The sequence below is a fragment of the Loxodonta africana genome, chromosome 11 (genome assembly GCF_030014295.1).
Source record: "Loxodonta africana isolate mLoxAfr1 chromosome 11, mLoxAfr1.hap2, whole genome shotgun sequence".
NCBI classification, from domain to species: Eukaryota; Metazoa; Chordata; class Mammalia; order Proboscidea; family Elephantidae; genus Loxodonta; species Loxodonta africana.
Genome location: NC_087352.1, coordinates 95825829 through 95853299, shown reverse-complemented (window position 1 = coordinate 95853299; position 27471 = coordinate 95825829). Strand labels below are relative to the sequence as shown.

General features: G+C 37.1%; 1 protein-coding gene across 3 annotated transcripts in view; it reads left to right on the top strand.

Moving 5' to 3' along the window:
- The window catches only part of SMCHD1 (structural maintenance of chromosomes flexible hinge domain containing 1), a 190011-nt gene that overhangs the window by 110839 nt on the left and 51701 nt on the right, over window positions 1–27471 (top strand). For 2 of the 3 annotated variants that reach the window (XM_064294697.1, XM_064294698.1), the window contains 12 exons: window positions 806–902; window positions 2453–2525; window positions 4521–4660; window positions 5265–5399; window positions 7465–7692; window positions 13236–13384; window positions 14306–14394; window positions 15164–15282; window positions 17229–17396; window positions 20166–20291; window positions 26023–26102; window positions 26498–26655. In XM_064294697.1, coding sequence (XP_064150767.1) covers window positions 806–902; window positions 2453–2525; window positions 4521–4660; window positions 5265–5399; window positions 7465–7692; window positions 13236–13384; window positions 14306–14394; window positions 15164–15282; window positions 17229–17396; window positions 20166–20291; window positions 26023–26102; window positions 26498–26655 — 1562 coding nt within the window. The remainder of the gene's footprint in view (window positions 1–805; window positions 903–2452; window positions 2526–4520; window positions 4661–5264; window positions 5400–7464; window positions 7693–13235; window positions 13385–14305; window positions 14395–15163; window positions 15283–17228; window positions 17397–20165; window positions 20292–26022; window positions 26103–26497; window positions 26656–27471) is intronic. The other variant, XM_064294699.1, reaches the window with a different exon arrangement.

The window sequence follows — 27471 nt, the reverse complement described above, 5'->3', positions numbered from 1 at the left end:
AAAACACTAGCAAACTTAACCTAGCCGTGTATAACATTTTAAAGTAGGGTCTATTTCAGGAATGCTTATGCTTTTAACCTGTTACTAAAAATCACATTTCAACTTGTCCCTGAGGCCACCTTGTAGCTGAATAATAAATTCACTCAAAAATAATGAATATCACCCCTGAGTACTGTGCCCCTTTAAAAATGATCACCTATATGAAACCAAACGTCAACAATTACCTTAAAACAAACATGAGAATGGAAGGGGGCAGGGAAACTAGATTAATGGGAACAGAACAACCAGAACCAAATAAGGAAAATGTTCATGCATTATGAGAGATGGAACCAATGGCACCGAACAATTTGTGTAGAAATTGTTGAATGGGAACCTAAACTGCTGTGTAAACTTTCATCAAAAATACAATAAAATAAGTATTTAAAAAAAAAAAAAAAAACACTGGCCTATTTGGGTATCTGCTTTTCTTTTATGTGCTATAACAGGTTAGGCTTATATACCTGGTGTATTTATTATTTCCTGTCTTCCTATCTGTTTTGTCATTTCCTACCTTTTTTTTTTTTTTAGTCTTTGCTAATTTAATATCTGTCGTTTTAACATTCTATGTGTTGTGTCTTCTGCATTGCTTAGCCCATTAATGTCATTTATCAATACTTACTGAATCAGTTATTATAGTCTTTGTAAAAGAAATTCATGTTTCTTCCTATATTTGAAAACATTATTTTATTACGAAAATGAATTAAACATGTCAGTGGTATGAGAAAACAGTGGGAAGGAAGTTATAAAATAATTTTTTTTCCCCCAGTGGCTTATCTTTACATTATGAAGAAATAACTAAAGGACCAAATTGTTTAATTCGAGGTGTTACAGCTCAGGGCCCTGTAAGCTCTTGTCAAGGCAAGGTAAGCATTGTTCATAAAGGTAGTACTTATTAAGTATTTATTTCCTATACAGTAAAAATGAAATTGGAGATTTAAAATTGAATGACATGGTTTTGCAACACAATGACAGTAATGTTGGGTTCTGGGGAGTAAGCAGGACCATGGCACCTAACTTACCTGTTACATCGGTAAGAAAAATCAGCACACGTCACTACTGTTGTATGGTAAACATTTATGAGTTAAATATTTCTCAAATATTTTCATCTTCATTCCACTGTTTGCACATTTGAAGCCGTTTCTTCAGCATAGTCATCCAGTACTTGGTTGTTTCTTTTTTCTTCCTGAGTTTTTCCATCCCCCCTTTTTTTTTTCTCTTTATAAACAAAAAGGATAATTAGAAGCATGAGATATGTTAACTCACTTCTGTGAACATTTGGCATTTCTTTATCCAAAGGGAGGTGTTTGGGGAGAGATAGGGTTAGAAAATTTGAAGACATAAATTTCAGTAAGATAATTTTTTAGTTAGGTACAAGAGAGAGTTTTTCAATTAGACATATAAAGCAGTATATTTATATGAAGTCCCTGGGTGGGCAGACAGTTAATGCACTTGGCTGCCAACCTTTAATAATAAACTAAGTAGTATGTTACTTTTTAAAAATCCTTATATCGTTACTTTCAATATATATTTAAACATTTTCCCCATCAGTATGTTTAAAATAGAGCGTGTGGTTTCCCGTAAGTACTGTGCCCTGCTTAGTCAGTCACATCAAGTTGAAGACTGAGTTCTGTACATCTTTCTGAATTCAGATTTTTCTGGAAAAAGAACTTGAAATTTGTAGATTTGACTTTAGTAAGATAAACTTAATAAAAAGATTTCTAGATTTTCATAAACTTTTTGTTTTGAAATAATTTTAGATTTAGAAAAGAGTTGCGAAGAGAGTGCCCATACACTCTTTACCTAGCTCCTTCTGTTAACATCTTACATAACCACCGTACACTTAATCCAAACTAAGAAATTAACAGTAATATGATATTCTTGGAGTCTGGTGGTGCGGTGGTTAAGCATTTGGCTGCTCCCACCAAGAGGTTTGCAGTTCAAACCGACCTTGGAAACTCTATGGGGCAGTTCTACTCTGTACTGTAGGATTACTATGAGTTGGAATCGACTCAGTGGCAATGGGTTTGGTTTTTGGTTTATAATACTATTAGCTAAACTACGGACTTAGTTCTCCAGTTTTTCCACTAGTGTTTTTCTGTTCCAGAATTTTTAGATTTCTTGTTTTCTTTTTTCCAACTTTTTTTTTTTTTTACATTTTATATAATGCCTATCCTGAGTCTTATAATTATTCAGAGGTTATCCTTTTTGAATTTGAAGAGACTGTTGTCTCTACGGAAACAATATAAATTCATTTTTTCCCCCTACATCTCTTATATACATATGTGTGGTGATTTCAATGAATATAAATTGCTGAGTAGATTTCTATAATGGCATGAAAATACAAAGTAAATTGGAATTGAGGTGATAAACTATTTAGGACTTGGGTTTAATTTTTAAAATTTCTTTTCAACAGAATTTTAATCTGAAGGTTATTCTGCCAAGTTTAAAAGAAGACTCACAGATTTTGAAAATTAGATTACTACCTGGTAATATTATATTAAGAAATACTTACCTTTTAAGTAATATTCTTATGGTAAAATATAGTGACACTTAAAAAGGTGGTGTTTTTTGCTTTGGTATGGGTTTGGGTATAAGTATTGAGAGAACATTTGACTGTCAAACATAGCACTGACAGAAATGACCACTTAAAAAGAAAAATGTGAATATTGAAAATGCATTGAGGAGCTGTTCTTAGGGATATACTTCCTAGTTTTGTGTTAGAACTGGGTCTGTCCTTTATCTTTTGTTGATAGAATTATTTCCTATTTTAAGAAGATAAGTTTCTAATGCCATTTATATTTGATAATGACTTATAAACCAGTATCAACTTGCAAATGAAGTTGTGTTAAAATTAGACAGGATATTTGAATCTAAGCTCTGACACTTAGGAGCTAGACAAACCTGTTTTGTGCCTAATTTTCTCGTCTGTAAAATGAACTAATATCTACTCTCATAGGGATTGTGTGAGGATTAAATGAGTTAATACAGGCAGACTTCAGCTTTGCATAGCTTCATGGTAACTGAATTGAAGATGTAGTCCCAGTATGTGGGAGTTTTTGCTAACACAGTACCATGCAGTAAGTACTGCCTATACATGTAAAACACTTAGGACAGTGCTTGGCATGTAAGCTTTAGCTCTGATATTTTGAGATTTGATAGTTTGAGGTTTCCCTTAAGGTTGAATTGATAAAAAAGCAAAAGCTGGCATACTGGTGGAACTATGAGAAGAAGTTAAAAAAAAAACACTTAATTCTGTTTTTATTTTAGGGATTACCTAAAAAGTATGGTTTTGAGTGGTAAAATTCTTGGTAACCGATAGTTGTGACTTGTTTCGGGAATGTGAAAGTGAAAATGGTAAAATAGGAAATAGCACTGTGTAGTGAGTGATAAAGGCCAAGCGATTTCAAATTATAAACCAGGATTTAAAGCTGTTGCTGCCACCTGCTAACTATGTGACCTGGGCAAGATACTTAATCTTTATGGATCCCAGTTTCTTCATCATAAAATAGGGATAAGAACAGTACTTTCTTCACTAAGATTATTGTGACAATTATTTGAAAATAGTACTTAATTAAAACTTAGCATAGTTCCTGGCATATAGTAAATAATAAATAAAAACTAATATTATTATTATGAAGTGAAATAAATATTTCCAGTAACTGTTCTTTGTTAGTTTGTGGTATCAGTATTTGGCATAAATTGAGTTCTAAAATATCAGTGTTTATGGCAAAACTCAGGTCAGCTTACTGCAGAAGCATAAATCCTCTTTTATTAATCCTAGAGGAAATTTGGGCCCTAAGTTGCTAATGGAAACCCTGGTGGCACAGTGGGTAAGTGCTACAGCTGCTAACCAAAAGGTCGGCAGTTTGAATCCACCAGGCACTCCTTGGAAACTCTATGGGGCAGTTCTACTCTGTCCTGTAGGGTCGCTTGAGTTGGAATTGACTCAACAGCAATGGGTTTTTTGGCTTTAAGTTGCTTATGACTGCAAAGTAGTGGGCAATCTAACAGAAAAATTAACCTGGATATGTGATTACATGCACTGATCTTTTAAATGCTGTCATCTAAAACAATTGTGTAGTTATGTGCCCAAGAAATCAGTTGCTGTGTAAAGTTAAAGATAGTAAATAAAAAATGTAGTTTAATAAACTTTAACTTTCTTCTTGAATACTTTTTTTTTTCCAACATCGTTTCAAGGTTTTACATGTTTAGGGTTTTTCTAGCATGAGTTGTCACGATATTATAACTTACAGCATAAAACTAAACCTAGATATCAAACATACTATACAACTGAGACAATTCCGGTCATGTATAGAATCTATGAATTTTGGGGAAAGAAATGATTAAACATGGGCATTGCTTATTTTTTACCTTTCTTGTCATTATTTATATAATATAAATGTTAAAGTTTCTTTTCATATTTCAATAATTGACTCTTTTGACACATGAAATCTGTATTTAATTATATAATTTCCTGTTAGGTCCTCCTCGTCGATTGAAAGTGAAACCTGACTCTGAAATTTTAGTTATAGAAAATGGAACAGCTTTCCCGTTTCAGGTGGAAGTTTTGGATGAATCAGACAATGTAACAGCACAACCAAAACTGATAGTTCATTGTAAGGTAAGCTATTATAAGCTAAAAATACATAGATTTTGTTTTGAGTCTCAAGTTAGTAAATGGCAATGACTATATCTTTTAGGTAATTTCTAGTAGGCTTTACGTAGTCTTGAATAGTTTTTGTATGGGAAAATTTCATTACCAAGTCTTCACTATCACTGAGCCAATAGAGATACCACTTATATCCAGTTTCATAACGAGGTTTATGGATGGAAGTTTCCTCCCTCCTTCCCCGACTCCAGCCCTCTCATTTCAGATCAAATGTTTCATTTATGAGGAGTATGATAGTAATATCCTTCAGGATTGGGGAGGAATAGAGGTGGATTAAAGACCACGAAAAAGAAAGGAAAACCCAAATAGATAAGTAAAAAGAATAGTGTTTGAGGAAGTTGGTGTTTCTTCCAAAACATAAATTTTCCTTAGCATTGTAGAAAATTGCTCTTTTCATTCAGAAATTGCCTAGAATTTTGGTGTGTTCTATTAAGAATTTTTCAATTTGTAGCCAGAAATAATAGCTGCAGTGAATTATTTGAAATTTTGAATAACATTCATTGAGTAATCAGTTATGTTTGACTACGGTCTTAAATTGTTTATATTCTTCTAATAGTTTTCCGGTGCTCCAAACCTTCCACTCTACGTTGTGGATTGCAGTAGTTCTGGGACTAGTATTTTAACTGGACCTGCAATTCAAGTTCAAAATATTAAAAAAGACCAGACACTTAAAGCAAGAATTGAAATACCTGTAAGTTGTTATATTATTAATCATATTCAGTGTTCATATAAATATTCTTTAGCAGCTTTATAATATTTTATGTAAAGTTGTTTGACTTTTAAAAATGAAGTATTTGAGTTTCTTTTAGCCAAAGGGAAGAAAAGAAGGCAACATGAAATTGTACACTGAATAACTTTAACTTTTTGTATCAAATATTAATAACTTTTCTTGGGCAAGCGTTTTATGATAACTAGGAGCCCTGGTGGCGCAGTGGTTAAAATACTTGGTTGCTAACTGAAAGGTCAGCAGTTTGAATTCACCAGCTGTTTGAAGGGAGGGAGTTGTGGCAGCCTGCTTCCACAAAGATTATAGCTTTGGAAGCCCTATGGGGCGGCACTACTCTGTCCTATAGGGTTGCTGTCTGTCAGATTTGACTCAATGGCAGTGGGTTTATAGCTATTCATTTACGTCTTTCTAAGATCATTTTTTCTTAGAGTGTATCATATAAGTATCAGTTTTACTTTATACTTTTGCTTTTTGTAGTTTGTATTTATTTCCAGAATGTTTGGTAAATATTCGCACCACTGAAGGATATATACACATTTAAGTATGTAATTTTTTATAAATACACACTTTTTATTAGTAATTTCACAAAAAGGGATTTCTATGTAATGTGCTTTTTATTGGAGATACTTTTTATTGGAAATGCATCGTAGCTGCTGCTGAGGCCAACATGGGTGCTATAAACACCTCCTTCCCAAGGTTGCTGAATGGGATAATAGATAAACAAGTAAAATACTTAAATGTGATTTCTTAATAATTGATATGGTAGAAAATGAATAACCGAATCAGTTGATTAACTTATACACTTGTACTAATTATTCATCAATTAGTAACATATTTTGAACCGAAAGAGAATAAAAGATGACTTTTATTTTTTTAATCAGAATGAGATGACTCTTGGCTTTATTCCAATTCTTTTGGAGCTGATTATATTTGATAACTTTCAAATATTTGTTAAACATTTCCTTTATACAGTAATGGGGGTGACATATTTTTGAGGATAGAATCTTGCAAAAAATCAGGAAACATTAGGAATTATGTAAATACTACAGAGCGGCAACACTCAAAGACCAAAAATCCAGTTCACTTAAGACAGTGACCAGGATGTATCCTATAATATGCAGTTACAAACCTTATCCCGAAGGCAGTCAGTCTTGAGTTTAAGGAGTCAAGCAAATAAGATATGCTTGTAATAGATCACAGAGTGTTGGCCTAACAGTCCGTGAGGTAGGAATTTAAAATGTATCACCAGTCATGTGGATGGGCTTTAAAAGGAATGGCTGCAACTAGATGAGGAAGGGGTAAAGATGTCAAGGTATTTTAGGGTTCTTTTTTGTGTCCTCTGGAATGCACTTTAGTGAGATTGTGACACAATGGTGTAATATTTTAATTTTGTATGCATAGAATCAACTTATGTAGCATAATCCAGCTCTTAAGTCTGTGGGACACTCACATGCCAGTACGTTATAAATATGCTAGTATACTGATCTGCTCAGCTTTCAGGAGATCTAGAGCCCTTTTCTGGCCACTTTGTCCCCTTACCCCAATGTGTTATAAAGTGAGAGAGCATGTTAGCTAACCTTGGTTAACCTAATGTCATTACATAATATATTGTATGGCAAGCGTTTGTGTCTAATTTTATCAAAAGTTCTTAATTTCTTACATCTTTATTCTTACCAATAAATGCTAGTCACTGACCCTAATGTGGTTAAAATTTCACAAGTTTGTAAAACTTCTAAATAAATTCACAAATAAGGGAAAGGAAGTCCTTTGAAATCGAAATGTGCTGGGTTTTGGTTTTAAAAATGGGGCCACTATCATTATTTATGACCTCTGTTGGGATAAAATATGGAATTATTAATAGTACAATGTCCTTTTAATTATCAAACCTGTGAGTATAACATTCTATAAGGTGAGCTTGTGTAAGATGAAACTAAAATTTGTGAACAATCTAAAGGATTCACCATTAAAGCCAAAAAATATGTTTTCAGTATAACTGTCACTCAGTGTGTTGTGTTTCCCCTCTTCCTAGAGTTGTAAAGATGTGGCTGCTGTTGAGAAGACTATTAAGTTGCTTCCCAGTAGCCATGTTGCAAGACTGCAGATATTCAGTGTGGAAGGACAAAAGGCAATCCAGATCAAACATCAAGATGAGGTTAATTGGATAGCAGGCGATGTTATGCATAATCTGATTTTCCAAATGTATGATGAAGGAGAAAGAGAAATTGACATAACATCAGCTCTAGCAGAAAAAATTAAAGTAAGTATCTCAAACAGATTTTTTTTTTGTTTTATTCTTGAAGGACTCTGAACAAGAAGTTTTATAAAGTAGCATCTAAGAGGTAGCTTACTGCAACGTAATAATACTACTATTTAAAATTCTGAGCTAAGTAAGATTTTTTTTTCATAGACCTAATTGAAACGTGGATAATTCATATGCGGCAAACTCGTACTTAGGGAAATAATTTTGACATTTAAACAAAATTCCAGTTTTGGGCATTTTGTTTAGTTTTGCACTTCTGGACCAACCTTTTCCATAATCACAATCAAGATCACCACCATACCAAAACAATATATTTGTTGCTGTTCTGAAGGCACTAAGCAAAAATTGTGTTAAAGGCAAACAGTGAAAAAATATTGTTAACTACAGAGCCTCTATTTGGCCATTTGAACATGACCAAATATACCGTCTTAAATATCGTCTTAAAGCTTGATCTTTAGGAAAGCAGTTTTGTAGTTCCTCAGGAGTCTCAGGTGGGCCCCCTCAGCCTTCTGCCACCTGAATGCACATGATCGTGATAGGGTAAACCTGCGTGTTGAAACTTACCATCTCACCTACCAGGGAACCACATCAAAACTGGCAGGAAGTTTCTTACACACCAAGTAGGCAGCTCTGCTCCATAGCACTCCTTTTATAACTGATTGAAAGAACAGTGAACTATCTATGCTTGCTTCTTTCAAAATACAGTCAATTCTACTATACTGTGACATGCATTCTTAAAAATCACTGTACTATGCAAAACCGTGCAATAAAAATCACAGGGCTTATGGGGAAAGTGGAAATGAAAGGCACAACACGCAAACTTTGTCAGTGACCCATTAAAAAGAAGTTGTGTGCCATCGATTCAATTCTAACTGATAGTGACCCTATAGGATAGAGTACAACTGTCCTTTCGGGTTTCCTAGGCTGAAATCGTTACTGGAGGAGATTGCCAGGGCTTCTCCTGCAGAGTGGGTTTGAACCACTGACCTTTTGGTTAGCAGCCAAGTGCTTAACCATTGTGCCACCAGGGCTCCTTCACTAAAAAAGACAGGAGCCTGATAAAGCAGTAGCAAAAACGGTAACAGGTGTTAAATGGTTCAGAAGTATATAAGTACTATAAAAAAATATGACAGTTTACTTTGTGTGTAGCGTAGGTGCTGGAAGAGTTGCAGTTTGTGAGCTATTGTGACTGGAAGGAGGGTATTTGAAATTGGATAGAAAATTGTGTGGCTCACAACACGGTGAACTGAGGTAGTTGGTAGGTGTATAAGTTGTCATTTTGTGTGTTCATACAAGGCTTGGTGCAGCTGGGTTTAGTTTCCTGCATTTACCTAGTGTTTTCATGGATGAAATTGTGAATAAGCAAATGTGAAATTTGCTTTATACTCAGATTGTTTTCCTAATACATTCATCACATTGGAACAAATTTATTTTTTCAAAACAAGCCTTATACTAGAATTGACCACTTTTTTCTGACACCTGACTCGATGGCAATGGGTTTAGTTTTGGTTTTTTAGAGAGAAAACTACTCGGATCTTGAGTGTCAGGAAATAATTTTCCAAAAATCCAGGTTTATTTAAGACAGTTGGAGATAAACATCCCCTCATCTCTGTAAAGCCAACACTAGTGGTCCCAATTAACTAAATTTTTGGACAGTTGCCATCGTGGAACATGATGTAGGAATTATTCTTTTATACTGTTAACTTTCTATACCCATCTTGAGTTTCAAAATATAAAATATGATATTTAAGAAGCATTTTCAGCAGGGGTTCAATTGACCTGTTTTTAAAAATCTTATTTGGAATAACCCTTGCTCCAGCCAGTTTACACGCACACACACATACGAATTAGGAAAAGGAAGATTGAGAAACTATCCTGATCCTGTTTGGAGGTGAGGTAAGCCATTTTTACCTGTATCAGTAGATTTGAAGCTGAGTGGTTTAAAAGTGGTGCCAGGTGACTTCTGAACTGCTTTTTGCTTTCTTACAGTAATGCTGCTTAGGAACCTTAGCACCTCCTAATTTGTTATCAGAGTTAGGAAGAAACCCTGGAGAGCCCCTCATTGTACATGAGCTTTTCTTTTGTCATTCTCTAAGCTTGTGGTCTGCATTTGACATTATTTTACCTCATATTTAGTAGCTATGTGTTTCCTGAATACCAGATATTTTAAAACATGCACCTCTTCATTAACGGTAAAAGATACTAAACACGACTCTTTTATTAAATGTACAGCCTTTAAGTGGCATTGTGGTCTTTAGGGAAATAAGCCAGGATTGAGGAAAGTTAGCCTGAACTGGGCTGGGAATCCACTGAGAGGGTAGACCAGGGTGAGGGAAGAAGTCCTTCATCTTTTTCGGTATAACTCCTGCTCACTTCTGAACTTCCACTGTGGAAGAAGGTAATGATAAAGAACCGAAGACAATAAAGATGGTTTAAAAAGATTTAAAAAATAGCTAAGAAGGTTAGACCAGATTAAACTAAAAATCAGAAGGTTCAAATATCAGTGATTTAAAAATCACAACTATGTCTTAAATAGAAAAGATTGAAAGTTTAAAAGTAGGATGTTGTTAGGTGCCATTGAGTTAGCGCTAACTCATAGCAACCCTGTGTACAGCAGAGTGAAACTCCGCCCAGCCTTTCTCCATCCTCACGATTGTTGCTATGTTTGGGCCCATTGTTGCAGCCACTTGTCAGTCCATCTCATGGAGGGTCTTCCTCTTCTTTCACTGACCCTCTGCTTTACCAAGCATGGTGTCCTTCTCCAGGGACTGGTCCCTCCTGATAACATGTCCAGAGTATGTGAGACAGAATCTCGCCATCCTCGTTTCTAAGGAGCATCCTGGCTGTACTTCTTCCAAGACAAATTTGGGGAATGACATCCAGGACACCATACATGAAGAAAGCAAAGGTCATAGGAAAGATCAAAATAGATGTCCGAAGAGATTCTGAAACTCGCTCTTGAACGTAGAGCAGCTAAAGTGAACAGAAGAAATGATAACGTAAAAGAGCTGAACAAAAGATTTCAAAGGGCGGCTCAAGGCAGAGTAAAGTATTATAATGAAATGTGCAAAGACCTGGAGTTAGAAGTCCAAAAGGGAAGAACACACTCAGCATTTCTCAAGCTGAAAGAACTAAAGAAAAAATTCAAGCCCCAAGTTGCAATATTGAAGCATTCTATGGGCAAAATATTGAAGAACACAGGAAGCATCAAAAGAAGATGGACGGAATATACAGAGTCACTGAATCAAAAAGAACTGGTCAGTGTTCAACATTTCAGGAGGTAGTATATGATCAAGAACCGATGGTACTGAAGGAAGAAGTCCAAGCTGCACTGAAGGCGTTGACGAAAAACAAGTCTCCAGGAATTGATGGAATACCAATTGAGATGTTTCACCAAACGAATGCAACATTGGAAGTGCTCACTGTCTGTACCAAGAAGACAGCTACCTGGCCCACTCACTGGAAGAGATCTGTATTTGTATCCATTCCAAAGAAAGGTGATCCAGCAGATTGCAGAAATTATCTAACAGTATCACTAATATCACACACAAGTAAAATTTTGCTGAAGGTCATTCAGAAGCGGTTGCAGCAGTACATCAACAGGGAACTGCCAGAAATTCAAGCCAGACTCAGAAGAGGACATGGAACGAGGGATATCATTGCTGATGTCAGGTGGATCTTGGCTGACAGCAGAGAACACCAGAAAGATGCTTACCTGTGTTTTATTGACTATGCAAAGACATTCATCTGTGTAGATCATAACAAATTACGGATAACGTTGCAAAGAATGGAAATTCCAGAACACTTAGTTGTGAGCATGAGGAACTTGTACATAGATCAAGAGGCAGTCATTTGAAGAGAATGATGGGATACTGCATGGTTTAAAATCAGGAAAGGTGTGTGTTAGGGTTATCCTTTTCACTGTCCTTAGTCTATATGCTGAGCAAATGACCCAAGAAGAATGTGGCATCAGATTTGAAGGAAGACTCATTAACAACCTGCAATATGCAGATGACACAACCTTGCTTGCTGAAAGCAAAGAGGACTTGAAGCACTTACTGATGAAGATCAAAGACGTCTCAGCCTTCAGTATGAATTACACCGTAAGATAAAGAAAACAAAAATTCTAACAACTGAACTGATAAGCAACATCGTAATAAATGGAGAAAAGTTTGAAACTGTCAAGGATTTCATTTTACTTGCGTCTGTGGTCAACACCCATGGAAGCAGCAGTCAGGAAGTCAAATGATGCATTGCCTTGGTCCGATCTGCTGTAAAAGACCTCTTTAAAGTGTTAAAAGCAAAGCTGTCACCTTGAGGACTAAGGTGTGCCTGACCCAAGCCATGGTATGTTAAATTGCCTCGTATGTGTGTAAAAGCTGGACAATGAATAAGGAAGACTGAGGAAGAATTGATGCTTTTGAATTATGGTGTTGGGAAAGAATATTGAATATACCATGGACTGCCAAAATAACAAATAAAAAAAGTAGGATAGAGTAGAAATATCAACTTTAAAAAATGGTCAAGTAACAAAATATGGAATGTAAGAGACGTAAAATAAAGATATAGCTAAAAGCATTCAGGAAGTGATTAAGACTAAAAAGTGGCCAGAAATGTAATTACATCAGTAGATGTAACTTTGGTTTTCTTACCCTGCTGGATAAGGGTTCTCCTAGATCTTATTTAGAGCCTCTACAAATAAGATTTCATTTTACTTGCATCCACAATCAACACCCATGGAAGCAGCAGTCAAGAAATCAAAAAACGCATTGCGTTGGGCGGATATGCTACAAAAGTCTCTTAAAAGTGTTGAAAAGCAAAGTTGTCACCTTGAAGACTAAGAACGAACAAATCCGTTTTGGAAGAAGTACAACCAGACTGCTCCTTAGAAGCAAGGATGGTGAGACTGTGTCTTATGTCCTTTGGACATGTAATCAGGAGGGACCAGTCCCTGGAAAAGGACATCATGTTTGGTAAAACGGAAGGTCGGCGAAAAAGAGAAAGACCCACAATGAGGTAGATTGACACAGTGGCTGCAACAGCGTGCTCCAGCATAACAACAATTGTGAGGATGACACAGGACCAGGCAGCGTTTTGTTCTGTTGTACATAGGGTCACAATGAGTTGGAACTGACTCAATGGCACCTAACAACAACAACAACAACAATGAATAAGATTCTTTTCAAAAAGCAGTGAAATGTTGCCTCCCAAGAATGATCATACGATCTGATCTGTAAGTTACTGTTAAAGTATCATGACCTCAGTGATCATCTTTTGCAAAGGTCTAGTTGAAGAAATGACTTAAGAATTTTTATTCTGTTGCATTGAAAGATATGGAATAAAAAGAGCAAAGACAAAGTGATCCTTTTTATCATAGTATTTTATGAAGCACTGTCATTTCTTATGGACTTTTTTTCTTTGGGAATAGGGAAGATGGGCTACAATTCAGCTTAAGAGTCTACAGTAAGGTAAGTGACAGTAGGAGGGCGTTAGACAGAGTAGGCTTTATGTTATCCCTAAACATGTTATTTCTCTCCTAGGTTAATTGGACTCCTGATATTAACAAAGAACACTTGCTTCAGGGTCTGCTTCCTGATGTACAAGTACCAACATCTGTAAAAGACATGCGCTATTGCCAGGTTTCATTCCAAGATGATCATGTGTCTTTGGAAAGTGCATTTACAGTAAGGTTTGTGGGCTTACTATATTTCTGGGTATTTTAAAATTAAGCATAAATCAACCAAAATACTTTTCTCTAATGCACACATATAAAAGTGGTTTTTAATGTAGAAATTATTGCAGTTTCTATGAAATATGGTAGGTGGACTTTGGAATAAATCTTCACTGGAGATAGTGATTAATTCCTGTTATCGCTATAACCCTTGGCTTTATTGGCCCTCTAGTATCTGGGAGAACTAGAGCCTTCTTTAAAGGAAAGTCCTCCTCATACAACCAACAACAAAAACACCTGCAAAATGACAAAGACAAGAAAAGTACAAAAGATACAGTGTGATCAGTGAATGTGTTGTTCGAAACGAAAACTTTTTTCATTGGTTAGTGGTGATTTTCAAAACTTAAGTCCGTACTGAACACGTAGAACCAATAGAAAAGGGGAAGATGTAACTGACTGTGACAAACCTATCTAACACCTTGGCCTATGAATTCCTTGGCTACCTCTTTCTAATAACCTCCTTCACTTTAATTCTTCCTACCTGTTGCCACACTATTTCCTAAATTTACATGTTTGTGGGAAGAATTTCAGGTGTACTACTCTGAACACAGCCAGGTCCCTTGATGAGCACTGTATTTCCTACTGACCCATCTGTTTTCTTTTTCAGTGTTCTCTAGTCATAATTTTTATTTAAACCCTCAGATATAGTATGACTTAACACTTCTGTAATTTTGTCGTATTTTCTATTATCTTCGCAAGCTTTCTTTTCCAGGCTTTTTCCAGATAAATACCTGTTCTGTATTGGAAGGGCATTATCATATTTAAGTTTTGAAAATCTTGTAATAAGCTACGTTTTAGCATAATGGTATTGCTTTAATTTTTTTCGTACAGTTAATGGTATATGTAAATAAAGCCTTTTAATTTGTTAACCAATTTCAGACCACTTCCTGATGAACCTAAACATCTAAAATGTGAGTTAAAAGGAGGAAAAACAGTACAGATGGGCCAAGAACTTCAAGGAGAAATAGGTTAGTGTGCCCTGCTTTCTTTTGTTAAACAAAACACGTTCAGAATGCTTCTTTACATGGATGCTTTGGCATACATAATCTGAAGGGAAAGCTTTGGTTTAAAGTCCATTGTCTGAAAAGATTGGAACGTTAAAACATCTTTGCTTATCCTGATAATCAGTTTGGCAAGAACAATTTGTTAAAAAAAAATTACTGTTGTTGGAAGTAATAATAGTTAATACTAAAGGTGTAAAGTAAATATGTGTATCTGTATTATATTTTTATTATATTTAGAATATTATAAGAAGTCCCTGGGTGACACAGACAGTTAAACGCTTGACTAGTAACCAAAAGGTTGGCGGTTTGAATCCACCCAGAGGTGCCTCGAAAGACAGGCCTGGAAGTCTACGTCGGAAAGATCACAGCTTTGAAAACACTATGGAGCAGTTCTATTCTGCACACATGGAGTCACCATGAGTCGAAGTTGACTTCGGTGGCAACTAACAAGAATACTACTTAATCCTAAAATATTTCCTTCAAATTTCCTGCTTAAAAATCTGATTAACATCTGTGTCATATTAAATATATAATCCAAATGTACTTATGTAGATTCTTGAGTCATATTTATATAAAAATCATTATTAAAAATGTATATAATATATAAAATTATGCAAAAATTCTTTAAATTACTTAGATAAGAGAACCAAGATAGAGTTTCTAAGCGTAAACTTTTAAGTTCGTTTTACTGAAAAGATAACACTTTCAATAAAACTTTTTTTTTTTTTTTAAGTTGTTATAGTGACAGATCAGTATGGAAATCAAATTCAAGCATTTTCACCAAGTTCTTTATCTGCTTTGGGAATTGCTGGGGTTGGACTTGATAGCTCGAATTTGAAAATGACTTTTCAGGTATGGCTGCTTTCCATAGCAATTGGTTTATACCATTGTTGTATGTATAGCAAGAAGTTTGGGAAAGACTAAAGTGACTAAAAAAAGCTTTAATGTTTAAAATGAAAAGTCATAAAAGGCATTAAAAAAACTTTTTATAATGAACAATTTTAAATATATATGAAAGTAGACAGAATGGGATAAAGAATTCAGTTGTATTTGTCACTCACATCAGGTTCTTCTGTATCTAGCTTCACCCAGTGAGTAGATTGGGAATAATTGTGTTTTCTTCTATTTTACGTGAACAATCCCGGCTCCTCTCACTTTATGCACAGACTCCCATGGGACTGTTCACCTGATTGCTCCTAAATTGTACCGTTCTCCTATATCTTCAGTTTTTCCTCTCTGGCCATCAAAATGTGAACATGCTGAATATCTCTCATCTTAAAAAACAGCACCCCCCAAAGCACACATTCTTCCCTTAGCCCTGCATCTCTGTCCATCCACTGCCCTGTTTCTCTCTTTCTTTTTATATTAAAACCCCTTGAAAGAGTTGTATGCACTCTGTTTTCACATCCTTTCCTGTCTTTCACAAGCAAGCCACTCTGATCATGTTTTTCTGTCCTGTTCCACCTGACCAAATCCAGTGGCCAGTGTTTAGTTCTCATCTTGTGTCACCTCTCAGGCCTGTCAGCATTTTACGCTGCACTCAGTTTAAAATCCATCTCCTTAGTGCATGCATGCTATAGTGTTCCACCTTCCTCCCCTGTAGCTCGCGACTCTCCAGCAAAGTTGACCTTCCGTCTGCCTACTGTCATTTTACAACTGACCTTTACCATTTTTGCTCGTTTTCAAAGTTTTATATTTAATTCTGTTTGTACTCATCTACGATTTGTGAATCCAGATTTCATTTTTAAGATTTGCAGTAAAACCAGAACAACTTCCAATGTGACTTCAAAAAGAAGTAACTTCTTCAAGAGGATTTTTGGTTGTTTCACTGTTAATTGTGGAATTCTAGGGTAGATTATACATTTTGAAATTTCAATAAGTTTTACTAATATCTATTTAATTTGTTTTCTAAACATTTCAAAATTCCTCTGAGCTCATTGGGTTTTTAAGGGAGATTAAGTTGTGAGTTTTCTGTCAAATCTTTTTATAGAAAATATTCTATAAGCAGTTGTCCTGGAACTCAAATTTTGGAGTTTTAGCTCTGATTTTTAGAACCTGAAAACGTGTATTTGTACTTAGTAGAAATTTAAGATGATTAAATCATTAGAGGTCATTATTAAAACATGAATACTACAGTCCTCAAGCCAGTATGAAATCGATTTATACTATCCAATCATATTGCAAAGATTTCAGGCTAGTTCATAGATTCACGTTAATGTAATGTGTCAAGCATTGTTGTAAGTACCGAGATTGAGCAGTGACAGACCCAAGCCCCCAACCTCACAGAGATCACCTTGTAATTGGGAGCACATGCATTGGGTAAGAAATAAGTAACAAGAGAAAAATAAAGTAGGATGAGGGAATAGAGTGCTATTATGTAGCATGGTCAGGGGAGACCCCTCTGATTAAAGGCATCGCGTGCAAAAAGCCAAAGAGAAACCAAGTGGAAGTCTCATTGCAAACAAAGCAGAAGAGCAAGTGTGAAGGCTATGGGGCAACACTGCTTGACAACAGGAAGGAGGCAGTATAAGGAAGAGGGGAATTAGGAAAAGATGAAGTGAAAGTTGTAGCTAGAACCTTTTAGATCCCTCCCCGACAAAAAAGGGATTTGAGTTTCTCTTCTTGTAGAAGTGAAATTCATGGTATGCCAGTATTGGCAAGTGTGCACATTATTTGCCATTATGTCACCCAGACAAACACATCTGTACCCACATAGGTAAGTGACAAAACGTTTTTTTTTTTTCTGGAAACTAAGTGTTATTCTCCTCTCTTTTCTCAATGTACTTTTTTTGCACTAGGAAAACACACAGAGTATAAGTGTAAGAGGCATCAGATTTATCCCAGGTCCTCCTGGAAATAAGGATCTTTGTTTTACTTGGCGTGAGTTTTCTGACTTCATTCGAGTAAAGCTAATTTCTGGACCCCCAGCTAAACTTCTTTTTATAGATTGGCCAGAATTAAAGGAGGTAAGGAATTTCCTGTCTTAAATAAATTAGTATAACATGGCTTATTACTTTCAGATTGTTAGTGAATCAGAATAGATATATTTTGTTATTGAAGCAACAGCAGTAGTTACAGTAACAGTAACTAACAAAAGGGCAAAGTAATATGAGACTTCTTAACGTTTTATTATTTAATTCATTACTTTGTTCATACCCATAAAACCCACTGCCATCAAGTCAATTCTGACTCTTAATGGCCCTATAGGACAGAGTAGAACTGCCCCATAGGGCTTCCAAGGCTGTAAATCCTTACAGGAACGGACGGCCACATCTTTCTCCCACAGAGCCGCTGGCGGGTTTGAACTGCTGACCTTTCATTTAGCAGCCAGGCATTTAACCACTGCTCCACCAGGGCTCCTTACTCTGTTCATAGTTTATTAAAAATAGTGAGTGTGATAATGCAGATTTTTAAAGCTTTATTACAGAAATTTTTAAATATGTATAAAAGTAAATAAAAGAAAAAAAAGTATAGTGAAACCCCTTGTGATAATTTACCCAGCTTCAATTACTGATTTTTGCCAATTTTGTTTCCTTATCTTTCCCACTAACTTAAAAATATATGTATGTATGTATTTGTATTTTTTTCTTGCTGAACTTTTTAAAACACATTCCAGACATCAACTTATTATACCCATAAATGCTTCTGTACACTTTCCCACACAAGTACTTTAAGTATTTTTGTTACCTTCATTGAATTTTTAGAACTCATAATTTTAACATCAGATTCCAGCATTCAGTTATGGCGTAGCAGGGCTTTAACTGTTGGTATGATAACTTACAGTTTTTATAAAGGAAAATAAACTCACATGACTTTGATATTAGATGAAATGATGCCAGTAAAGGAGCAGGCCATCTAAGAAGATTCATGTGGGTACGTCTTAGTTTGAAATTGCCCTTTTTGATTTGTGAAATTACAAAACGGATAAACCAGTTCTGACAGGATGTACTTTAAAATTTATTTTTTTTTATTATAGTGTGTTGACTGAGGGATTTCACTGAATAGTCATTGCATTAATTTTTATCTGTAAGCACTTACACTATATAAATTAAGACTTTATTTGATTTGCCTTTTAATGCGAGTAAGATTTGTTGGTTGGCCATATTCTGGAGCAATTGCATGTCTTAGATGTGGAAGAAATCTTGACGTGTTCAGCTTTTTTAAGATTCTTTTGGGGGTGTAATACCAAAAATAATGATAGTTGTTAACTCAAATTCATAATACATTTACTCATTTTAAAATTTACTTGCAGATACCATAATAATCCAGAACTTTAAAAAAAATAAAACCTAAAACTAAATTCTATTAGAGATATGGTTATATGCAGATAAGGCTGAAAAAGTAATTAAATATCTGATTTTCCTAGAATTTCTTAATTTAAGTCGTGATCCACCTTCCCCCCACAGGGTCTAAGTGGAAAAGGGAAACTGATTTAACACCTAGGCGTGATAAGTATTTTTTTTTTACTGTAAATACATTAGTATACACATATATATATTTGCTCTTTCAGTCTTCAACAACCTTATGAAGTATTATTTTATAAATGAGGAAACTGAAATCCTGAAATATTAAAGCACACCAAAATTAAAAAAGGGCAGAGAGCAGATTTATATTCATAAACAACTGATTTGGGAGATTTGCCTTTTCCACTGTTTCCCAGGAAATTCTTTTACTAACAGTTTGGGTTACAGGTTATTTAATGAAGGATATAGTATTTTTTAAAAGTAGTTACTATTTAATGGGTAGACAGTTATATGATTGTGAGTAAAGTACCATGATGTGTTTACATTTGGAAACTGTCTGAAGCACTTTTTTTATTCTAGCTTTTTATAAGCTTTGGCAGAGGAGTAGGTAAACTGTAATGGACATACTAAACTTTGTGGTAGATACATGGTCTTGGTTATGTCTTTTTCTTTTTTTTTTTTTTTTTTAAGCTAAAACTCTTATCTGTAGCACGTGCTTTACTTTTCTGCCATTTTCAACAGCCTCACAACATAATTTGGTAACCAGCCACCTCAGATAATAGTGGAGGGTGAAGGAAGCAGAGGGAACATTATCAGTAGGAGAGAGGTGGTAAATCAGCTTTCCTTTTACATTAGTTACTTCTCTCCCAACTGCTTCTGCTTCTTTTTTCTTTATTTTTAAACTCTGGCACAAAGGATTGGGCCTTTATTAGGTGTCTTGCTTGATAATGTGTTTTCTTTGGTATAAAAAACCAAATGCCCATAATTACACAGGTCTTATTTTTGTTTTACGTATTAAGTAGGTGAAAAGGCAAGAAGCACTTTCAGTGAACAAGACAGTCTAGGTCATCAGTGAACAGTACTACTTAACAAAGGGCTGGAAAGCTGCATTGCTGCTCAATGCAAAATAGCAGAGAGCTGAAAATTGACAGAGAGGAACTAAACCACAATTAGATGGTCAGTGCTAAATCTGAGAACCCAAGATGAGCTCCTATTCCCATTGAAGCCATTCTAATATGTACCTTTTATGCTAGAAGCCAGTAATGTGAAATACTGTTTATCCTTTCATCTACTTATTAATCAGTTATGTAAGAAGTGGGTTATTTGTGACAATTTCATTGGCTTTCAAAAATATATTTTCATTGGTGAAAGAAGCCAGTTGTGGATAGAAAAAAGCTAAATTAAGTGATCATTTTACAAGTGTACAAGCGATAATTAAATTGTTTGATACATATGTTTTAGTGCTTCTTAAAATACTTGTATCTATTTCAGTCCATTCCAGTTATTAATGGAAGAGAATTACAGAACCCTCTTATTGTTCAACTTTGTGATCAGTGGGATAATCCAGCACCTGTACCACAGGTTAAAATAAGTCTTATAAAAGCTAACAATTTAAAGGTAAGTGTTTAATTCCATTAGATTATTTCTTCGTTATTAGAATTCTGAATTTTGTTCTCATGATAATGTCTTTTGGTGTCACATTTCTTTTTTAATTTTTTTTAACTTAGTTCAAATAACCTTCATTACTGCTTAGTTTAAATCAGCCAAAATATTTTTCATAATTTTTTTTTTTTTTAGGAAATAAAGTGTATGTCTTACAGTGAAACGAGGAGCCCATATTATATAATTATGGCCATTTGAGTATTTACATTATACAATATACTTGCATTTCCGATTAGTACAAATAGATAACATTATGACAAGGTGAGCAAAGGCAGATACCACAGTGACCTGCAGTATGGGTTAAGGAACAGGTGTAATTGAGGAAACTTAACCAGTTAAGGGTAAGCAAGAAGATTCATACAGGTATCTGCTTACCTTATGGAAGCTACCACAGCCAAACATAGCTGCTAGACATGTAGCTGTGTGTTCTAGAGTTGTGTTCTAGAGTGGCGCACCTCCCTTCTGTAGCTGTTTTTATGAGGCAAGTGTGAACTTGGACTTGTAAAGTTTGGGGACAAACGTAATGCTTGGGTCCCAGGACATTCAGGATTAGGTGCTGTCTTAGTTATCTAGTGCTGCTGTAACAGAAGTACCACAAGCGGTTGGCTTTAACAAACAGAAGTTTATTCTCTGACAGTTCAGGTGGATAGAAGTCCACAATCAGGGCACCAGCCCTAGGGGAGGGCTTCCTCTCTCTATTGGCTCTTGGGGAAGGGCCTTGTGTCCTTTCAGTAGCTGTGGCCCCAGCATTCCTTGGAGATCTCCGTGTATCTCGGCATGATGGGTTATAATTCAGGATCAAAAACGATTTCAGGTTACAGCTCTTCAGTCAGGACAGCTTCTCAGCCATGCTGGCAGGCAGGCCTCTCTCTTTCTCCACCGCCCCCGCCCCCCCGCCCCCATCCTGTCTTCTGCCCTGCTTAGGAAAGTGTTACAGAGCTCTTAAGCTCCATCAGTAAGTGCCCACAGGCACCCCACTCCTTGGCCCAGAGGCATTCGGTTCTCTATCTCACTGGGTCGGCAAGCCTAGCTCCACTGATAAATGTCCAAAGGCACCCAACTCTGCCAGCAAGCCTCCTGCCCAAAGATGCTGATCTGTCTTGCTCTGGGGGCTGGTGCACCAATGATACCGTCTTCTGCCAGTCTCCTAGTTCCGCTGCTGCCAGTTCTATGCTGCCACTTCTTGCTGTCTTGGGCTGTCTCTGGTGTTAAACAGCTCTCTATCTCCTGAGTCTAGGAGGTTCTCAGCAGAGGGACCCCAAGTCCAAAGAATGCACTTTGGTCCCAGGTCTTTCTCGGTGGTGGTGAGGTCCCCTCTCTCTACTTGCTTCTCTCTTCTTTCATCTCTTGTAAGATGAAAGATATGACTTGAATAAGGGTAAGAGTGTGACTTGAGTAACGGTGATTGTGACTTGAGTCACACACTCTTGTAAAGCAGTGACTCGAGATACATACCACCCTAATCCTGCCTCATTAACTTATAGCGATTAGGATTTATAACATATCACAAAATGGGGGATAATTACATCAGATCACAAAATAGAGGACAACCACACAATACTAGAATCATGGCCTAGCCAAGTGGATGTGAATTTTTGAGGGATATGATTCAATCCATAACATTCTACCCTTTGGCCCTCCAAAATTTATACCTTGCCACATATAAAACACATTCACCCCATTGTATCAACCCAGAAGTCTTAAATCAACTTCAAATCCAGATGTCTCATCTTCTGAATCATATCCCATCCTGGGGCAAAATTCTTCTTCGTCTGTAAACCTGTAAAATCTAGAATATAAGTTATCTGTTTCCAAAGTATTAATACAATGGTGAAACAGGCACAAGGTAGACATTTCCATTACAAATGGGAGAAATTGGAGGGAAAGAAGGGATAACAGGCACCAAGTAAGTCCAAAATCTAGCAGAACAGTTTACATTAGCTCTCAAGGCTTGAAAATGACCCTCTCTTCTCTGAGACCATCTGGGCAGTGGCCCTGCCCTCCAGATTCTGAGTTTTTGGCCATGGCCTCTAGATTCTGGGTGGAGGCCCCTTAGCCCTGGGCTTAATCTACGCCTTCCAGGCCCACTGGAATGGCAACTCTGCTCCCTCGACTTTGGGCAGCCCCATTCTCCAAGTCCCTCGGAGTGCCAATCCCACCCACCCCGCTCCTGGCAGGCCCCATTCTTCTGCCCCTTGGGCATGGCAGCCCTGCCCCCTAGCTTTGAACAGTGACCCCATCCCTGGCACACCTTAATGGCAGACCCACACTCCAGGACCGAGCTGGCGAAGATCTGACTCTTTGAAACCTGGGAGTTTGTGGCCCCACCCTTTGAGATCCAGGAATCTGTGCCTGCACCCTTTGAAACCAAGAAGGCCCTGCTTCCTGTGCTCCTTCCAACAGTTCTGCAGATCTCTGAGCTGCTCCAAGGATGGTTCTTTTCTTTTCTTGAAGGACAACAAATGTAGCTCCTTTCGCCCGTTTCCTGCCTGTAGGATTTCAAGAGGCAGACAGTGTTTTTTCTTTCCATTCTTTCTCTGTCCTCTTCAGCCTAAGCTGATGAGTTTTCTGCTGTGGTAGTTGGTTAAGTTGGTTAAGTCCCAGCCTGAATGTCTTTAACAAAAGATTGTGTAGCCATGTCTTTGGTGAACATTCTAGGACATGTGTCCTTAGTTTGTACAACAGAATTTTCCACATCTTTAAGTTCTATTTTCATTTTACACAGTTCATATTTAAGTTCTTCTCTCTCCTCTTGCATTTTACTATAAGTGGCAAGGAGAAACCATGCGGCCCTTTGGGATCTTGCTTAGAAGTCTCATCAGCCAGATATCCAAGTTCATCACTTTCAAGTTCTACCTTCCACTGAACTTTTGAACATAATTCAGACAAGTTCTTTGCTGCTGCATAAAAAGCATTGCCCTCCCTCCATTGTCCAATCACATGATCATCATTTTGTTTTAAAGCCTCACCAGAAGCACGTTTAATGTCCACATTTCTACAACATTCTGTTGCCAGTGCCGTATGTATTCTGTAAGACTTTGTATAGCTCCCCTCACTTCCTTCTGAGCCCTTACCAGAATTGCCTTTGACATCCATGATTCTACCAACAGTCTCTTCAAGGCAAACTAGGCTTTTACACTTTCGCACCTTACAACTCTTCTATCCTCTATCCTTTACCCAATTCCAAAATTGCTTTCACACTTTAGGTTATCTGTTAGAGCAGCACCCCACTAGTCCAGTATCAAATTCTGTCTTAGTTATCTAGTGCTGCTATAACAGAAATATACCAGTGGATGGTTTTAACAAACAAATTTTATTCTCTGACAGATTGGGCAGATAGAAGTCTGAAATCAGGCCACCGGCTCTAAGGGAAGGCTTTCTTCATTCTTTCAGTTCTGGGGAAACATTGTTGTCTCCTTTCAGCATCTGTGGGCCCGACATTCCTTGGAGATCTCCATGTGTCTTGGCATAAGAGGTTACAATTCACAAGGATCAGAAATGACTCAGGATACAGTTCTTTGGTTAGGGCAGCTTCTTAGCCATGCCCACAGGCAGGCCTCTTTCTCTCTCTCCTGGCCCTCAGCCCCTCAGCCTGCCTTGCTTAGACAAGTGTTACAGAGCTCTTCAGCTCCACAGATAAGTGCCCAGAGGCACCCCACTCTGCCAGTAACCCCCAGCCCACAGACACTCAGCTCTCTATCTCCATGGGTCTGCAAGCCGATAAATGCACAGAGGAACCCCTACTCTGCCAGCAAGCCTCCTGTTCAAACGTGCTTAGCTCTCTTGCTCCGGGGGTTGGCACACCCACTGTGCCATATCCTGCCAATCTCCTGGTTCTGCTGCTGCCGGTCCTCTGCTTCTGATTGTCACCACCTTGCACTGTCTCCAGTGTTACAGTTCTCTGTCTCCTGGGTCTAGCAGGTTCTCATTGTGGGGACCACGGGTCCAAAGGATGCAGTATGTCCTGGCTCTTCTTTCTTGGTGGTGGTGAGGTCCCCTGTCTATGCTTGCTTCTCTCTCTTTTTATATCTTAGATGATAAACGGTGTGACTCAAGTGAAGCTGTGACTTGAGTTAGAGTAAGGGTATGACTTGAGTGATGGTGACTTGAGTCACACTCTCTTGTAAGGCAGTGACTCAAGATATACCCCACCCTATCCTGCCTCGTTAACTTATAGAGGTTAGGATTTACAACACATCACAAAATGGAGCATAATTAAATCAGATCACAAAGTGGAGGACAGCCATATAATATTGGGAATCGTGGCCTTGTTGGCACATATTTTTGGGTGGCACAGTTCAATGCATAATAGGTACCGTCTGTTTCCATGAATATTGGGACAGCTCAAGATCTAGGGGGAACCTTGGATGCCAGGTATAAAATTAAAGGCCCTGCTGCTAGGGGCAGGGAGAGAAGCTGCCAGTCCCTTGGTCGTGTGAGATGTGTTTTGACAATTCTTCATTTTGGCTTTAGGAACTCACTGATCCCAGCCAGGTTGTTTTTAGGCAACCCAGAGAGAGTTCCTGGGGTTATAGTCAGGCAGTTTTGTGTATCCCTCCACAAACATTTTCTAAATTTAGTGGATGAAAAGAATTAATATTATATAAAGATTTTGTAGTTCTCTCAGAATTAATTAGCTCAATCAGAATCCCAGTAGGGATTTCCTAGGACCTGACAAGTTGATCCTAAAAGTCACACAGGAGATGAAAGTGCCAGGAATGTTTTGTGATCCACATGGGCTTGTTTTGATAGTAATGTAATCAGACCCAGGGTTTGTCAAAAAAGGCAGTGTATTATTGCTGCTTACAACTTGAAATAGAAGACTGACTTCTCTGGCCTAGCAACAAGGTTTTAGAACCCAGATAGAAATACTTTGAGAAAAATGGGGTTAGAGACAATAAGTCAAAGACTAAATGGGACAGGTACAATTACAGGAGTTTATCCTATCATTTCAAATATCCCTTGTCATTTTTGCCTCCAACTATTGCTGTCTTTGTGTGCATATACCATTTTAGTCTACTCTTGAGGTTCCATTAAGTAGAGATGGGCCTTAGGGTTTAGGAGAGCATCTGATTTTCTGCTGGTGCGATTTACAAAGTCACTTTTATTCTCAGTGTTTGCTTCCAGGAGTGTTAAACAGTGATTACTTTCAACCTCAGAATAAGGGTATTATGGTAGTTTCTAGAGAAGCATCTGTAAAAGATTTTTCAACTAGTGATTAAGAAATACGGCCACTGATTGTTAATCACTTGTTAGTGATACCGTGGTTATCACTGTAGAGGTGGTACTGCAGCAAAGATTTAAGAAGCACATCTGAGTAAACTTCCCAGGGAAATATGAAGTAACAGTGGAGCTAGGATTTTAATGTCTTGACTTAAGCATATGTGTGCTTATTTATATTTATGTATCTATACTCCCCCACCCTCCCACTTTGAAGCATAACCTTCATAGATTTCTGCAACTTTATAACTGAAATACATTAAATTCTAGTTTAGTGGATCAAGATGAGGAGTTATTATCCTTTGGATTATTTGATTACATTGTATTATTTCAGCTGGGTAAAATTAGAAAATTACAGGTTTTAAAAGTACGCAAGTGTAACTTAGAATTGCTTGTTAAAAGAAAAAGAACTTTATTGATCTCAAGAATTTTCTAATAGTTTTGTTTTGTTTTGTTTTGTTTTTAGCTCACTCCTTCAAACCAACAGCATAAAACAGATGAAAAGGGCAGGGCTAATTTGGGATTGTTCAGTGTTTCTGCCCCTAGGTAAGAACTCAGAGTTTGATAGTTACTGGTATTGTGCAGATTGATTTTTCTTATTATTTGCTGAAGTTCAGAGTAATAGCTACTCTTGTGTTAAGTGTTAGGCAGGAGTTGGAAGTGAACAGGGGTAGAGAGCTTGGAAGAAGCGTCAGATTTTTGCCTCTCAGATATGCATGTCCTATACCAAATAACCTTTGTCAGAAAGAAGTATCCCTAAAATGTGCTTTTCTATTACAGTCAGGCTAATTACCAGTTTAGAGAGTAAAGTAAATGGAAACTGGGGAGAAAGCTCAAAGGTTTTCCTAAATTAGTTACTTTGTGTAAAGTGTCACCAAAGTTTTGGCTTGTGATTCATGTAATTTGACCATCCCTACCTCCCCTCCTTTTTTGTTGGTCAGGGGAGAACATGTTATGCAGATTAAAGCTGTCTATAACAAGAACACCATCGAAGGACCTGTCATCAAGTTAATGATTCTTCCAGACCCTGAAAAACCCATTCGTCTCAATGTTAAATATGATAAAGATGCTTCCTTTTTAGCAGGGGGACTTTTCACTGGTAAGTAATTCACAGTATTTAAATGATTTGTAATGATAATTTGCTTGTTATTTTAGCGGCATAAATTGTGTATCCTAGGTGTGCAGCGTGATAAAAACCATGAACGTATCTAGCTTAGCTGTGTCTCCTCTCACACCTTTGTCCTGCCTTCCTTTAATGTCGAGAATGAGCGGAAAGCGCATACATAAACTTAGGGCCTGAGGTCACTGGTTCAGTTTGTGTTTGTACATTCCCTGAATTGTAAAATTTTCCAAAGGAAATATAAACTGCTAAGTGGGGAGAACTGTGGTGTTACCTTCTACTAAATGTGTGTGATATTATCCTAAACCCATCAGAACCTAAACCTACCTTCTAACTTAATAATCACATCAGCGTTTATAATTAAAGGCACTTGAGAGCAAAAAATGTTTAATAAAAGCCCGCCATGTTCAGGCACTGTACTGGGCTTTAGTTACAGCAATGAAAATGACAGTTTTCAATGAATTTATTCTAATCTAGGAGACAGTCTGGTAATCAAATCATTTCAGTGTAGTGTGGGAGTGCTAGTTCAGTAGGAAAATAGAGTTTGCTCTTAAAAAAAAAAAGCAAACCTGTTGCCCTCGAGTCGATTCCGACTCATAGTGACCCTACAGGACAGGGTAGAAGTGCCCCAGTAGGGTTTCCAAGGCTGTAATCTTTACGGAAGCAGACTGCCATGTCGTCCTTCCATGGAGCAGCTGGTGAGTTCAACCTGTCGATCTCTCGGTTTCCAGCCGAGTACTTAACCACTGCACCACCAGAGCTCCCTAGTGTTTGTTCTACGTGGGTCATTTTCCA